A 17370-nucleotide genomic window follows, 5' to 3' on the forward strand; every position below is an offset into this window, starting at 1 on the left:
ATTTTTTCAAAGGATAAAGGGCATTTATTGTCACATACACCAATTGGTGCAGTGAAATTTGAGTTACCATGCAGCACACAAATAAGATAAACACAACACTATAGAATTTAACCTAAAAACATCCCCCCACAGCGGAATTAACATTTCCCCACTGAGAGGGAAGGCAACAAAGTTCAGTCCTCTTAGTTTTGTTCACCCGTAGTCGGGGCCTAATAGAGGCTTCCGCAGTCACCGCAACGCGCTCGCGTCAGAATGATGGAACTCCAACGTCGGAACAGAAGAACATTCTCAGCGGCTTGGGAGTATCCGAATCGGCGCTTCCTACCGGAGACCGCAGCTTCTGAAGTCCACAGGCCGAGCTGGGCGGAGCTCCAACACTGGCAATCCTCGGCGAAAGATCATGCCTTTGGCATGAACGCAAGAGGTATAATTAGCATGTTTGTATTATACTAAAATTGGTCGTGTTGTGGATAGCAAAGGTTGTTTGAGGCTGAAACAGGGATATTGATCAGTTGAAAAGTTGGACAAAGCATAGACAGATGGAATGGCAGTTGTCTGAAAAAGGGTCTCTCGACCTGAATCATCACCTATCAATGTTCTCCAGAGATGCTGCCAGACCTGCTGAGTTACTCCAGCACATCGAGTCCTTTTTTGGCAGGTGGAATTTAATCCTGACAAGTGTAAGTGCTGCTTTTAGGAAGTAAAATTATACAGGACATGTACAATAAATGGAAGGAAGCAAGGGGCTCCAAGTCCATTGCTCCCTGAAAATGGCAACACAGGGTGAAGGCGGCATTCAGCATACGTGCCTTCACAGGTCTGAACACAACATTGGGATATTGTACTGCAACTCTGTAAATTGGAATATTTTATGTAGCTCTCATCTCAACACTGCAGGAAGGCTGTGATTATGCTCAAGTGCAGTGGAGATTCACCAGGACATTCAGCTGGATTAGAGGTCTCGTGTTAAGGTGGAGACAATAAATAAGCCAAGCTTGTTTTTGCTCAAGCAATAGTGGTTGAGGCGTGAATGGCTGATGGAGGTATACAAGATCATGATAGCCACATTTAGTTTTGATAGTCAAAAACAAAGAGCTTTGTTTTAAGGGGGAGAAAATTATGTGTTTTTTTTTTTAAAAAGAGGCATAACCCTAATGCAGACAAGTGGGCTTAGTGTAGACGACCTAAATGCTGCAGATGTTCTACCAATCGATGGTAGACAGTGCCATCTTCTTCGCTGTCATGTGCTAGGGCAGCAGGGCAAAGTCCACGGATGCCAATAGGATTAACAAACTCATCAGGATGGCTGGCTCCGTCCCGGGGATGGAGTTGCACTCATGGGAGGTGGTCCTCAAGGGGAGGATGCTCCTCAAACTGCGGAGCATCTTGGACAATACAGCTCACCCCCTCCAGGACACACTAATCAACCTGCAGGGTACCTTCAGCAACGGACTGGTTCCACCAAGATGCAGGACAGAATGCCACAGGAGATCCTTCTTCCTCGTGACTATCAAACTATACAACTCCTCCCCTTTCTGTCGTGGGATAGGCTGACCCCCCCCCAATACTCTCCACTTGTTACTTTAATTTCATGTTTCATGTATTTATGACTTTGGCAGATCAATTTCCCTCCTGGGGAAATAAAGTTCTATCGTATCGTTGGAAGGTTTTTTCAAGGATAACGGCCAAATGCAAGCAAATGGAACTAGCTCAGCAAGGCACCTTGGTCAGCATCGACAAGTTGGGCATATTTTGCATAAATCTAGGACCATGACATATTTTGCAAACTTTTCACCACCACCAAACTTAGAATCTCAAAATGTAATTACCTCTCCTAAATGACTCGCATTGCAACATCCAATGCCTCGCAAGTTATCAGTGCATCGTCCTTCACATAAACCATGACCAAGTGTGTAAGTGTCACAAGGAGAATACACAGGTGGCACAATGGCTCAGCCGGTAGAACTACTGCGTCATAGCAACAGAAACCAGAGTCTGATCCTGACTTTGGGTACTGTCTGTGTGGAGTTTGCATGTTCTCCCTTGACTGAGGTTTCCTCTAGGTGCTTTGGTTTCTTCACACATCCTAAAGACCTGCGGGTTTGCAGGTTATTTGGCCTCTGTAAATTACCTTGCATGTATTGAGTGAATGAGAAAATGGGATAACATGGGACTAGCGCAAATGTGTGTTCAATGGGCAGAATGAAGGGCCAAATGGCCTGCTTCCATGCTGTGTCTCTAAACTCAAACTCTGGAGTTTAGATTGGGTTTAATCCAGAAGATATACAATTCAAATCTGTTTTACACATTCATGAATTGTCAAATGCTAATAAAGATCCAAAGAAAAGAAACAGTACAAATCATGAAAATATTGTAAATTTTCATCCAAAAAGAAACATTCAATCAAATTTCCACCTGGGATTGGATTTCAACTATTGGAGATGGAACAAATTTATTTTTCCTCAACTTCAACCTCCTATTTACTGAAGTCTAATGTAAATCACATAAAATGTAATATTTCCACAAACCATATCACCACAAGATGTTTAGGTAGAATTGGCAACAGTGATCCCAATCACTTTTCAGGCAAAAAAACAAAACTAAAACCCATACAAACCACAAGGGAGTAGAGGGAGGAAAGAGGGAGTGGGAGGCATGGGGGAGGATAATAAACATACCTCACAACTAATGAGGTCCTTATGTTTTATTTTTAAAAAGTGGTGGCAGCAAGCCCAGAAACATTATATATAGGAAATGACAATCGTCAAATAGCAGTCTTTTGAGAGCACCATTCCCAATCCTGCCCCTTAAAAAGATCCTTATTCAGTTTAACAGCACCAGTAAAAAAAGCAGAAAAACACAAGAGAAGAGAAAACAAAAACAAACAATGAGAGAGAGGAAATGGAGAACAGAAATGGAAAAGCAAGAGTAAAAACAAAGTGAAAGGGAAAATAGATTAAAAAATATAGAGTTCAATAAAGTTGCAAAGGACAGCACAAAGGTCATATAGTCATGTGATAGGAGTAGAATTAGACCATTCTGCCCATCAAGTCTACTCTGCCATTCAATCAGGGCTGATCTATCTCGCCCTCCGAACCCCATTCTCCTGCCTTCTTTCTATAACCTCTGATATATGTACTAATCAAGATTTTATACATCTCTGCCTTAAAAATATCCACAGACTCGGCCTCTACAGCCTTCTGTGGCAAATAATTCCACAAATTCACCACCCTCTGACTAAAGAAATATATTATCATCTCCTTCCTAAAAGAAAGTCCTTTAATTCTGAGGCTATGACCTCTTGTCCTACTCTCCCACCAGTGGAAACATCCTCTCCACAGCGACTCTATCCAAGCCTTTCACTATTCTGTATGTTTCAATGAGGTCCCCCTCATTCTTCTAAACTCCAGCGAGTACAGGCCCAGTGCCGAGAAATGCTCACCATAGGTTAACCTACTCATTCTTGGGATCATTCTCGTAAACCTCCACTGGACCCTCTCCAGAGCCAGCACAACCCTCCTCGGATATGGTGCCCAAAATTGGCTCACAATATTCCAAATGCGGCCTTACCAGCGCCTTAGAGCTTCAGCATTGCATCCCTGTTTTTGTATACAAGCCCTCTTGAAATAAATGCTAGCATTGAGTTTCCTTTCTTTACTACCGATTCGACTTGCAGATTAACTTTTTGGGAATCCTGCACCAGCACTCCCAAGTCTTTTTCCACTTCCGATTTCTGGATTCCCTTCCCAAAGTCATTCATGTTAACAGATACATGCCAGTAGGAATCAGGAAGAAGGATCCCGACCCAAAACGACACCAGCCTATTCCCACCCCAGATGACTCGTTGTGTTCCTCCAGCACTTATGTTTTGATGCATGCCTCTACTGTTGTCCATAGTATTCTCCTCACATCTTTCAAGAGTCAAGACTGTTTTATGGTCATACGTCCCAGAGAGGACAATGAAATCCTTACTTGCTGCAGCACAACAGAATATGTACAAATAGTACATAACGGGAGAAAGAAAGTTCAGTGGGTGTATATATACACATGCACACATACTCAATAAACAAATATAGTGCAATAATAATAATAGTCTGTTGTAGATCAGAGCTTATTTGTTGTCGTTTAACAGCCTGATGGTATGGAAGTTATATAGAAGAATACATAGCTTAATTAAAACATTTATCATAGCAGCAGTCAGCTATTTTACGTAATCAGATATCAGCTTATTTTAGAGTAGCCTCACGTGATTGTTAGCCATTTAGCAGCATTTAATTAAATCATTTATCTAGTAATCAAGACACTAAACAAGTTACTTATTTCTACTTTTGCATCTTTGTATTCTTAATAAATACATTTGTATCTTTGTACTCAACTTTTAAAAACTAATATGTAACATTAAAATATGGTGTATGTACCTTGGCTGTAGCTAGAGCATAAGGGTGGCAAAGTAGACATAGCTGGGAGATTAGAGTAACAGTTGGAATTTAAGGGTGGCGAAAGAGGGAGAGATACGAGGGGAAATGTAAAGTTTAATAAGACTGAACCAAGGTCGGACGTTAATGGTGGTGAGACAGAGAATATTAGAATCGAAGATAGATTAATGCGAAAGAAGTGCAGCATGCAAGATAAGGTAGAAAAGATATGGGTGAAACTGTAATAAAAAGCAGCCCGTTTCTGTAGTCGGAGAGCAATTAGAGAACGGACAGGTGGTATCATCTCTGAATGTTCCAGTCGATGTTTGCAAATAAAGGCTTTCGTCTTCTTGTGGAATTCTCTGTGTCTGTGTCATCATATCCAACCCCGAGTCCCTAAACCACGACAATGGCTGTAGGAAAGAAGCTGTTCCTGAATGTTACAGTTTTCAGGCTCCTGTATCTTCTTCCCAATGGCAATGGTGAATGAGTGCGAGGCCATGATGGTTTGGGTCTTTGATGATGTTGGCTGCCTTTTTGAGGCAACGACTTCGATAGATCCCATCGATGATGGGGAGGTCAAAGCCAGTGATGAACTGGGCAGTGGTCACAACTTTTTGCAGTCTTTTCCACTGCTGGAGGTTCAAGTTGCCGAACCAGGCCACGATGCAACCAGTCAGTATGCTCTCTACTGTGCTCCTGTAGAAGTTCAGGAGAATCCTCTTTGATATACCGAATTTCTGTAATCTTCTCAGGAAGTAGAGGCTCTGATAATTTCTTTATAATTACATCAGTATGCTGGGTCCAGGAAAGATCTTCGGAAATATGTATGCCCAGGAATTTGAAGTTTTTGACCCTCTCCACCATCATCCCATTGATATAAACAGGATTGTGGGTCCTCATCCTTCCCCTTCCAAAGTCCACAAGCAGTTCCTTGGTTTTACTGATGTTGTGTGCCAGGTTGTTGTGCTGGTATCATTTTGTCAATCGGTCAATCTCACTTCTATGCTCCGACTCATCGCCATCTGTAATTCATCCAACAACAGTGGTGTCGTCGGCGAACTTGATGGAATTTGCACTATGTCCGGCTACACAGTCATGGGTATAGTGAATAAAGCAGGGGGCTGAGCACGCAGCCTTGGGGTGCTCTCGTACTGATTGTTACTGAGGATGAAGTATTTCTGCCAATTTGAATTGACTGTGGTCTGTGGATGAGGAAGTCGAGGATCCAATTCCTCATCTAAACCCATCACTACAGGCTTCTATTTCCCGTCTCCCCGAAATGCATTAGACAGTTCATCTCAGCCAATTCCTCTGGTAACTTGTTCCACATGATCACCACTCTTTACATACAGGTATGGTGTTTTTTAAATTCCCACATGCTTCCTCGTCATTATTTTTCCTTTATAAATTTTAATCATGCTCCTCCACACAAATGGAAACATTCTCTTTACTGACACCACCAAAACCTTTTATAACTCAATTAGATCACCCTCCAACCGACTCCCAGATACCCCCCTCTCTCCTCCTCCTCTCCCAAATTTGATGCCAAAAAATGTTGTAAAACTATGTCTTGTGGGGGTAGTGCATTAAAGTATACTTAGCACTAATTCTGAAATGATAAAAAGCACCACATATACCTACCATATACCTGCACCAGAGTAGATAATGACAAAAGATACATATGCAAGGTCGAATGAGGGATGAGGGAAGGGATATATGTATAAAGGTTGATTGAAGGATGGGAGGGAGGTGGTAAGTGTACAAAGATTGAATGAGGGGAGGGGGTATAAGTGTATAAAGGTTTAATGAGGGTAATTGTATAAAGATTGAATTAGGGGAGGGGTAAGTGTTTCAAGGTTAAGTGAGGGGTATATGTATAAAAGATGCATGAGGGGGTGTTAGGGAGGGAGTATGTGTATAAAGTTGAATGGGGAGGAGGGATAGGCAGATGTAGAGGGAGGGGGGTACATGTATAAAGGTTGAATGAAGGGTATGGAGAGGGGGTATGTGTACGGAATTTGAATAGACAATAGGTGTAGGAGTCATTCGAGCCAGCACCACTGTTGTCCCTGGTTCTGGACTCCTCCAACATCGGGAACATGTTTCCTGCCTCTAGCATGTGCAAACCCTTAATAATCTTATATGTTTCAAATAAGATGCCCTCTCATCCCTCTAAATTCCAGAGTATACAAGCCCAGCCTCTCCATTCTCTCAGCATACGACAGTCCCGCCATCCTGGGTATTAACCTTATGAACCTACGCTGCATTCCCTCAATAGCAAAAATGTCCTTCCTCAAATTCGGAAGCTGCACACAATACTCCAGGTGTGGTCTCACTAGTGCCCTGTACAACTGCAGAAGGACCTCTTTGCTGGGAAGGGATAGGCAGATGAAGTTAGAGGGAGGGGTGGGGGTTAAGTAGATAAGGGTTGAGTGAGGGAGTAGGTGCATAAATGTTGAATGGGGAGAGGTTATGGGGATATGTGTGTATAAAGGTCATGGGGGAGGTACATGAATAAAAGTTGAAGGGGGGAGGGCAGATCGGCAGATGAAGTTAGAGGGATCGGCTATAACTCTCTTGACTATATGTATAAAGGTTGAGTGAGGAGGGATAGATACAAGGCTATCTAATCTAATCTAATATGAAGTTAAGCATGGGGTATATGTATAAAGGTTGAGTGAGGGGTATGGGGAAAGAGTACATGTACAAAGGTTGAATGATGAGGGTCAGGGAGATTAAGTTAGAGGAGTGGGGTATATGTATAATGACTGAATGGGGAGGGATAAGTAGGTGAAGTGAGAGGGATGCAAGTATAAATGTTAAATGGGGAGGGATAAGTAGGTGAAGTGAGAGGGATATGTGTATAAAGGTTAAATGGGGAGGGGTTAGGGGGGTATATGCAAAAAGGTTGAATGGGGGGGATAGCAGATGAAGTGAAGAGGGGTGGGGGTCAGTTTATAAAGGTTGAATGAGGGGTATGGGGAGAGGGTGTCTATAAACGTTGATTAGGGAGGGATAGGGAGATGAAGTGTACAGAGATCACATCGCCTCACCAATGCCAGTTATTGACGTTAGTGGCGTCGGCCCGCTCCTCCACGATCCAGCGCGGGTCGCCCTGTCCCCACTTGGCCATCGTGACAGCGACTCGACGCCGGTGCAGATCCAACCAATAAATACAAATAGTAATAAATGGAGAACGTAGAAGTGTCCCTGCTGTCAGCGTGAGGGGCCTGGGCCGGCTGAGGGAAGGGGAAGAGCCAGAGCGCAGCTGGCGAGCGGCTCTTTGCCCCGGAGCGGCGGCTGTCTTCCTCGTCCCGCCGCCGCGGCCGCCTCCTCCAACCTTTATCCGGTCGCCGTCAGAACATGCTAGAAACCCGTGACGTCAGCGCCGCCGCAGCCTGCCCTTTGTCCGCAACACGCACACGCTCAGTGGCGTCAGGTGCGGGGAGGAAGTGCACCCCCTCCCCTCACACGGCGACCGACGGCTGCGTTGGAGACGGCCGGTGCGGGGCGGAAGTGGTGTTGCGCACGAAGAGCGTCGCAAAGGGGAGGGAGGGGGGAGGAGGGGGGGGGGAGTATCTAAAACGCCGTGACGTAAGACGCACTTCCGCCCCGCACCCACCATCTCCACCTCGGCCGCCGGTGACCATTGACGTCAGATCATTTCCGCACTCGCACGTTTTCTCTATTCAACATCAAGTTTCATTTCATTAACTATCTAACTTGTGGATTTAGTTTCTTCTTTTGGCATTGTCCGCTCTGTGATTGATGACACTGACGGACTTTCACGCCCTCCCTGGAGCCTCCGCCCCCATGGAAAGTGCTAGAACCTTCTGGACGTTACATTTCCGGGGTGTAACTTCTAAAAACACCACCCGCAACATAGACAATAGGTGCAGGAGTGGGCCATTGGCCATTCGAGCCAGCACCTAATATAGAATAGAATAGAATAGAATAGTTTCTTTATTGTCATTGTAACATGAACCATGTACAACGAAATTAAAAAATATCAGCCAGTCAGTGCACCATTCAAACATTTCTAAAAGCTAACGATACATACAAGATAAAATATTAAAAGATAAACAACTAAAATAAATATCACGAAAATAGCATGCATAAACACCCAACCCTCCATCCTTCTGTCGATTTCACAGTGTACCACATTCCCTTAGTATGTCTGGCCCCTCTTTTACTTGGCGGCTACATTTAGTGCTTTTATAGCAGTGGGGTAAAAACTGTTTTTTAGTCTGTTCGTCCTTGTCCTTGTAGATCTGTACCGTCTGCCTGACGGCAACAGTTCAAACAGGGAGTGTCCGGGGTGGGAAATGTCCTTTATGATACTCTGGGATTTTTTGGTGCAGCGGGAACTGTGTAAGTCCTCCAAGGTAAGGAGAGGGCAGCCGACAATCCTCTGGGCGTTGTCAATGGCCCTCTGGAGCGCTTTCCTCTGAGCCGCTGTGCAGCTGGTGTACCACACGCATACACAGTATGTTAGTATGCTCTCAATGGAGCACCGATAAAAGGACAGCAGCAGTCTCTGAGTGATGTTATTCTTCCTGAGCACCCTCAGGAAGTGCAGTCTCTGCTGGACCTTTTTCAGCAGCGCAGTGGTGTTCACGCTCCACGTCAGGTCCTCCTCAATATGGATTCCCAGGAAGCGGAAATCCGCCACCCTCTCCACACAGTCCCCTCTGATAGTCAATGGTACCATGTCCGTTTTATTCTTCCTAAAGTCTATTATTAATTCCTTTGTCTTTAAGGTGTTGAGGAGCAGGTTATTTTCTTCACACCACACTGTCAGCTGCTCCGCCTCATCCCGGTAGGCGTACTCGTCCCCCCCGGAGATGAGTCCCACCACCGTAGTGTCATCCGCAAATTTGACAATGGTGTTGCTGTGGTGGGCGGGGGTGCAGTCATGTGTGTAGATGGTGTAGAGCAGGGGGCTCAGTACGCAGCCCTGTGGAGAGCCGGTACTGAGGCTGAGGGCCGTGGATGTATGATGGCCCACTCTGACTCTCTGGCTGCGACCCGACAGGAAGCTATTTATCCACATGCAGGTGGAGTGTGGAAGTCCCAAGTCCCCCAGTTTGTCCACCAGTTTGTGGGGAAGGATGGTATTAAAAGCAGAGCTGTAGTCCACAAAGAGCATCCGCACGTAGCTCCCCCGCTGCTCCAGGTGAGACAGTGCAGCATGGAGAGCTGTGGCTACAGCGTCCTCTGTAGATCTATTTGCTCTGTACGCAAACTGGTGGGGGTCAAAGCTTCGGGGCAGGAGTGATGTGATATGACCCCGGACCAGTTTTTCAAAACACTTCATCACCACTGGTGTGAGTGCGACTGGCCGGTAGTCGTTGAGGCTGGAGATGTTGGTTTTTTTGGGCAAGGGGACTATGGTGGAGGACTTCAGACAGACAATATGATCATGGCTGATCATCCACATTCAGTACCCCGTTCCTCCTTTCTCCCCATATCCTTTGATTCCGTTAGCACCAAGAGCTAAATCTAACTCTCTTGAAAACATCCAGTGAATTGGCCTCCAATGCCTACTGTGGCAGAGAATTCACCAATTCACAACTCACTGGGTGAAAAAGTTTTTCCTCATCTCAGTTGTGACCCATTCTTTCATTATACATCAGTCCCGCCATCCCAGGAATTAATCTTGTGAACCTATGCTGCATTCCCTCAATAGCAATAATGTCCTTCCTCAAATTAGGAGACCAAAATTGCCCACAATACTCCATGTGCGGTCTCATCAGGGCCCTGTACAACTACAGTAGGACCTCCTTGCTCCAAAATTCAAATCCTCGCATTGAACACCAACATACCATTGGCTTCTCTTCCTGCTGTATGTGCATGCTTACCTTCAGTGTCTAATGTACAAGCACACCCAGGTCTTGTTGCATCTGTCCTTCTCTTAATCGGACACCATTCAGATAATAATCTGCCTTCCTGTTTTTGCCACCAAAGTGGATAACCTCACATTTATCCACATTATACAGCATCTGCCCACTCACCCAACCTATACAAGTCACCCTGTAGCCTCATAGCATCCTCCTTGCAGCTCACACTGCCACCCAGCTTTGTGTCATCCGCAAGCTCAGAGATGTTACATTAAATTCTCTCGTCTAAATCGTTAATATATATTGTAAACAACTGGGGTCTTGTGGCACCCCACTGGTCACTGCCTGCCATTCTGAAAAGGACCCGTTGATTCCTACTCTTTGCTTCCTGTCTGCCAACCAGTTCTCTATCCATGTCAATACCCAACCCTCATACCATGTGCTCTAATTTTGCACACTAATCTCTTGTGTGGGACCTTGTCAAAGGCTTTTTGAAAGTCCAGATACACCACATCCACTGGCTCCCCCTTATCCATTCTACTTGTTACATCCTCAAAAATTCCAAAAGATTAGTCAAGCATGATTTCCCCTTCATAAATCCATGCAGACTTTGACAGAGCCTGTCACTGCTTTCCAAATGTGCTGCTGTAACATCTTTAATAATCGATTCCGTAATATTTCCCACTACCGATGTAAGGTTAACTGGTCAATAATTCCCAGTTTTCCCTCCTTTCTTAAAAAGTGAAGTTACATTGGCTACCCTGCAGTCCACAGGAACTAATCCAGAGTCGAGAGAACATTGAAAAATGATCACCAATACAGCCACGATTTCTAGGGCCACCTCCTTGAGTACTCTGGGATGCAGACCATCAGGCCCTGGGGATTTATCTGCCTTCAGTCCCAACAGTTTACCCAACAGCATTTTCTGAGTATTGTGGATTCGCTTTAGTTCATCCCTCCCACTAGATCCTCGGTCCCCTAGTATTTCCGGGAGATTGTTAGTGTCTTCCTCAGTGAAGACAAAACTAAAGTACTTGTTTAACTGTTCTGCCATTTCCTTGTTTCCCAAAATAAATTCACTTTTCTCTGACTGTAAGGGACCTACAGTGGTCTTCACTCATTTTTTTCCTTTTTACATACCTAAAGAAACTTTTTACAGTTTTTATATTCCCTGCAAGTTTTCTTTCATGCTCTTTTTTTCCCCCTCTTAATTAACCCCTTTGTCCTCCTCTGTTCTAAGTTTCACCCAGTCCTCTGGTTTGCCACTTCTTCTGGCAAATGTATATGCCTCTTCCTTGGCTTTAACACTACCCTTGACTTCCCTCATCAGCCACGGTTGAGCCGCCTTAGAAACATAGAAAATAGGTGCAGGAGGAGGCCATTTGGCCCTTTGAGCTAGCACCGCCATTCATTGTGATCATGGCTGATCGTCCCCAATCAATAACCCGTGCCTGCCTTCTCCCCATATCCCTTGATTCCACCAGCCCCTAGAGATCTATCTAACTCTCTCTTAAATCCATCCAGTGACTTGGCCTCCACTGCCCTCTGTGGCAGGGAATTCCACAAGTTCACAACTCTGGGTGAAAAAGCTTTTTCTCACCTCAGTCTTAAATGGCTTCCCCTTTATTCTAAGACTGTGGCCCCTGGTTCTGGACTCGCCCAACATTGGGAACATTCATCCATGTAGTCTTTAAATGTTCGCCATTGCATCTCCACTGTCAACCCTTTAAGTATAATTTGCCAGTCTATACTAGCCAATTCCTGTCTCATACCTTCTAAGTCTCCTTTATTTAAGTTCAGGACCCTGGTCTCTGAACTAACCGTGTCACTGTCCATCCTAATGCAGAATTCCACCATATTGTGGTCACTGTTGCCCAAGGGGCTTTGCACAACAAGATCACTAACTAATCCTCCCTCATAATACAATACCCAGTCTAGGATGGCCTGCCTTCTAGTCGGTTCCTCTATAAATTGGTTTAAAAACCCATCGCAAATTCATTTTTGGCGATCGTTTTGCTGAACACCTCCACACTCTTCGCCTTAACCTACCTGATCTCCCGGCTGCTCAGCACTTTAACTCCCCTTCCCATTCTGTCCTGGGCCTCCTCCATTGTCAGAGTAATGCCCAGCGCAAAATGGAGGAACAGCACCTCATATTTTCCTTTGGTAGCTTGCACTCCAGCAGTATGAACATTGACTTCTCTAATTTCAAATAGCCCTTGCTTTCCCTCTCTCTCCATCCCCTCCCCCATTCCCAGTTCTCCCACCAGTCTTAATGTCTCCAACTACATTCTATCTCTGTCCCGCCCACTCCCCTGACATCAGCCTGAAGAACGGTCTCGACCCGAAACGTCACCCATTCCGTCTCTCCAGACATGCTGCCTGTCCAGCTGAGTTACTCCAGCATTTTGTGTCTACCTTCAATTTAAACCAGCGTCTGCAGTTCTTACCTACATAATCCTCCTCAGCACTGTTACCAATTTGGTTGACCCAATCTATATGTTGATTAAATTCACCCTTGATAACCGCTGTAACTTGGCTACACGCATCCGTAATTACCTGCTTGATGCCATCCCCAACCTCCCTACTGCTGTTTGGTGGTCTGTATACAACTCCAAAAAGCGTTTTCTGCCATTTGCTATTTCGCAGTTCTACCCATACCGATTCTACAGCATCCAAGCTAATATCTCGAAGGGCCGAATGGCCTACTCCTGCACCAATTTTCTATGTCTCTCCTTGCTATTGCATTAATTTCCTCTTCTCCTCTTTAACCAGCAATGCCACCCACCTCCTCTTCCTCTCTGTCTATCCTTCCTGAATATCGAATACCCCTGCATGTTCAGTTCCCAGCCAGGGATGTTTAGCTCCCAGCATTGGTCACTCTGGAGCCATGTCTCCATAATTCGAACTATATCATATCCCTTAACTACAACCTGCAACTGGGGTTCCGCTCTATTGAGGGGAGAGAGTGCCCAACGTTTACTCTCACTGGAAGTGCAATGGAAATATTAGAGGCCTGTTGGATGGAAGCAGGCGCATGTGTCCTACTTGCCTATGCTGACCAAGATGCGCCATGTAGTCACACCTGCCCGCATTTGCCCCATACCCCTCTACATCTTTCCGTTCCATGCAACTGTTCAAATATCTTTTACATTGGCACAGGTCAGGTAGCATCTCTGGAGAGAGAATGGCTAGGTGAAAAGAAGAGAAAAAAAATGTTAGGACTCAAACTTGTTCTAAATTGAAGATAGATGGGTGGAAAAAACAAAGGTAATGTTTGTGCTCAAATAGTAGCTCAGATACAACGTTACTTGTGGGAAAAAAACAAAGTGCTGGAGCAATACAGTGGGTCAGACAAAAGAAGGGTGTATAATATCACCACTCAATTCCCTCCACAGATGCTGCCTGTCTTTAAATCTTCGCCATTGCATCTCCACTGTCAACCCTTTAAGTATAATTTGCCAGTCTATACTAGCCAATTCCTGTCTCATACCTTCTAAGTCTCCTTTATTTAAGTTCAGGACCCTGGTCTCTGAACTAACCGTGTCACTGTCCATCCTAATGCAGAATTCCACCATATTGTGGTCACTGTTGCCCAAGGGGCTTTGCACAACAAGATCACTAACTAATCCTCCCTCATAATACAATACCCAGTCTAGGATGGCCTGCCTTCTAGTCGGTTCCTCTATAAATTGGTTTAAAAACCCATCGCAAATTCATTTTTGGCGATCGTTTTGCTGAACACCTCCACACTCTTCGCCTTAACCTACCTGATCTCCCGGCTGCTCAGCACTTTAACTCCCCTTCCCATTCTGTCCTGGGCCTCCTCCATTGTCAGAGTAATGCCCAGCGCAAAATGGAGGAACAGCACCTCATATTTTCCTTTGGTAGCTTGCACTCCAGCAGTATGAACATTGACTTCTCTAATTTCAAATAGCCCTTGCTTTCCCTCTCTCTCCATCCCCTCCCCCATTCCCAGTTCTCCCACCAGTCTTAATGTCTCCAACTACATTCTATCTCTGTCCCGCCCACTCCCCTGACATCAGCCTGAAGAACGGTCTCGACCCGAAACGTCACCCATTCCGTCTCTCCAGACATGCTGCCTGTCCAGCTGAGTTACTCCAGCATTTTGTGTCTACCTTCAATTTAAACCAGCGTCTGCAGTTCTTACCTACATAATCCTCCTCAGCACTGTTACCAATTTGGTTGACCCAATCTATATGTTGATTAAAGTCACCCTTGATATCCGCTGTACCTTGGCTACACGCATCCGTAATTACCTGCTTGATGCCATCCCCAACCTCCCTACTGCTGTTTGGTGGTCTGTATACAACTCCAAAAAGCGTTTTCTGCCATTTGCTATTTCGCAGTTCTACCCATACCGATTCTACAGCATCCAAGCTAATGTCTCGAAGGGCCGAATGGCCTACTCCTGCACCAATTTTCTATGTCTCTCCTTGCTATTGCATTAATTTCCTCTTCTCCTCTTTAACCAGCAATGCCACCCACCTCCTCTTCCTCTCTGTCTATCCTTCCTGAATATCGAATACCCCTGCATGTTCAGTTCCCAGCCAGGGATGTTTAGCTCCCAGCATTGGTCACTCTGGAGCCATGTCTCCATAATTCGAACTATATCATATCCCTTAACTACAACCTGCAACTGGGGTTCCGCTCTATTGAGGGGAGAGAGTGCCCAACGTTTACTCTCACTGGAAGTGCAATGGAAATATTAGAGGCCTGTTGGATGGAAGCAGGCGCATGTGTCCTACTTGCCTATGCTGACCAAGATGCGCCATGTAGTCACACCTGCCCGCATTTGCCCCATACCCCTCTACATCTTTCCGTTCCATGCAACTGTTCAAATATCTTTTACATTGGCACAGGTCAGGTAGCATCTCTGGAGAGAGAATGGCTAGGTGAAAAGAAGAGAAAAAAAATGTTAGGACTCAAACTTGTTCTAAATTGAAGATAGATGGGTGGAAAAAACAAAGGTAATGTTTGTGCTCAAATAGTAGCTCAGATACAACGTTACTTGTGGGAAAAAAACAAAGTGCTGGAGCAATACAGTGGGTCAGACAAAAGAAGGGTCTATAATATCACCACTCAATTCCCTCCACAGATGCTGCCTGTCCGGTTGCGTTTGACCGGCACTTTGTGTTTTGCTCAGAATTCCAACATCTTGTGCCTCCATACAACTTGACTTGCTCTTCAGAGCCCATTACCAAATACACACCTGTGCATGCATCATTGCACAGTTTTAGTCGGTAGGAGCTGCAGATACTGGTTTAAACCAAAGATGGACGCAAAAAGCTGGAGTAACTCAGCAGGACATGCAGCATCTCTGGAGAGAAGTAATGGGTGACGTTTTGGGTCGAGACCATTCTTCAGACATTTGCACAATATTTTTTTTAAAGGGGTGTAATGCTGTCACTGGTCAGACCATATTTTGAGTGTTGGGACCAGTTTTGGGCCCCACATCTGAGGAGGGATGTGCTGGTGTTGCAGTGTCCAGAGAAGGTTTACGAGAATGATCCGAGGAATGATTCGGATAAAATAAGATGAACGTTTGAATGCACTTGCCCTCGATGTAACTAGGAAAATGGACAAGGGAGAGCCAGTGGATGTAGTGTACCTGGACTTTCAGAAAGCATTTGATAAGGTCCCACATAGGACATTAGTGGGCAAAATTAGGGCACATGGTATTGGGGGTAAAGTGCTGACATGGATAGAGAAGTGGTTGGCAGACAGGAAACAAAGAATAGGGATTAACGGGTCCCTTTCAGAATGGCAGACAGTGACTAGTGGGGTACCGCAAGGCTCGGTGCTGGGAACGCAGCTATATACAATATACATCAATGATTTGAATGAAGGGATTCAAAGTAACATTAGCAAATTTGCAGATGACACAAAGCTGGGTGGCAGTGTGAACTGTGAGGAGGATGCTATGAGAATGCTGGGTGACTTGGACAGGTTGGGGGAATGGGCAGATGCATGGCAGATGAAGTTTAATGCGGATAAATGTGAGGTTATCGACTTTGGTAGCAAAAACAGGAAGGCAGATTACTATCTAAATGCCGTCAAGTTGGGAAAAGGGGAAGTGCAACGGGATCTGGGGGTCCTTGTACATCAGTCTATGAAAGTAAGCATGCAGGTACAGCAGGCAGTGAAGAAAGCTAATGACATGTTGGCCTTCATAACAAGAGGAATTGAGTATCGAAGCAAAGAGGTCCTTCTGCAGTTGTACAGAGTTCTAGTGAGACCACACCTGGAGTATTGTGTGCAGTTTTGGTCTCCAAACTTAAGGAAGGACTTTCTTGCTATTGAGGGAGTGCAGCATAGGTTCACAAGGTTAATTCCCGGGATGGCCAGGTTACAGTTTACCAAGAAGTACTTAAAAGAGCAACCAGTTCTGGAAAAACGTCTTGTGGACAGATGAGACGAAGACTAACTTACATCAGAGTGATGAGAGAATGGAGCAGCTGGGTTTGTACACTCTGGAGTTGAGGATGAGGGGGATTACATTGAAACATATAATTATTAAGGGTTTGGACACGCTAGAGGCAGGAAACATGTTCCCGATGTTGGGGGAGTCCAGAACCAGAGACCACAGTTTAATAATAAGGAGTAAGCCATTTAGAATGGAGACGAGGAAACACTTTTTCTCACAGAGAGTGGTGAGTCTGTGGAATTCTCTGCCTCAGTGAAAGCAGCTTCTCTGGATGCTTTCAAGAGAGCTAGATAGTGCTCTTAAAGATAGCGGAGTCAGGGGATATGGGGAGAAGGCAGGAACGGGCTACTGATTGTGGATGATCAGCCATGATCACATTGAATGGCGGTGCTGGCTCGAAGGGCCGAATGGCCTACTCCTGCACCTGTTGTCTATATTGACTCGCTGGAGTTTAATAAGAGGAAGGGGGAGGGCGGGACCTCATTGATCCTTACCGAATAGCGAAAGACCTGGATTCAGACTCATTTCTCCCTGTCGCTGGCTTCACATTTCATGCCTCTTCTATCCTATCTCACTTAATGTATGTTCACCTCTGGCACCTGTCAGAAGGTCTGAAACACCGCCTACCCATGTGTTTTCAGAGATGCTACCCTGACCCGCTGAG

General features: G+C 45.3%; 1 protein-coding gene across 1 annotated transcript in view; it reads right to left on the reverse strand.

Moving 5' to 3' along the window:
- Positions 1-7861, reverse strand: part of ahsa1b (AHA1, activator of heat shock protein ATPase homolog 1b) — a 37554-nt gene extending 29693 nt beyond the window's left edge. Inside the window, exon 1 of the mRNA XM_055640169.1 lies at positions 7472-7861. Coding sequence (XP_055496144.1) covers positions 7472-7551 — 80 coding nt within the window. The 5' untranslated portion in view covers positions 7552-7861. The remainder of the gene's footprint in view (positions 1-7471) is intronic.
- Between the last annotated feature and the right edge of the window lie 9509 nt (positions 7862-17370).

This window comes from Leucoraja erinacea, chromosome 9 (assembly GCF_028641065.1).
Source record: "Leucoraja erinacea ecotype New England chromosome 9, Leri_hhj_1, whole genome shotgun sequence".
NCBI lineage: Eukaryota > Metazoa > Chordata > Chondrichthyes > Rajiformes > Rajidae > Leucoraja > Leucoraja erinaceus.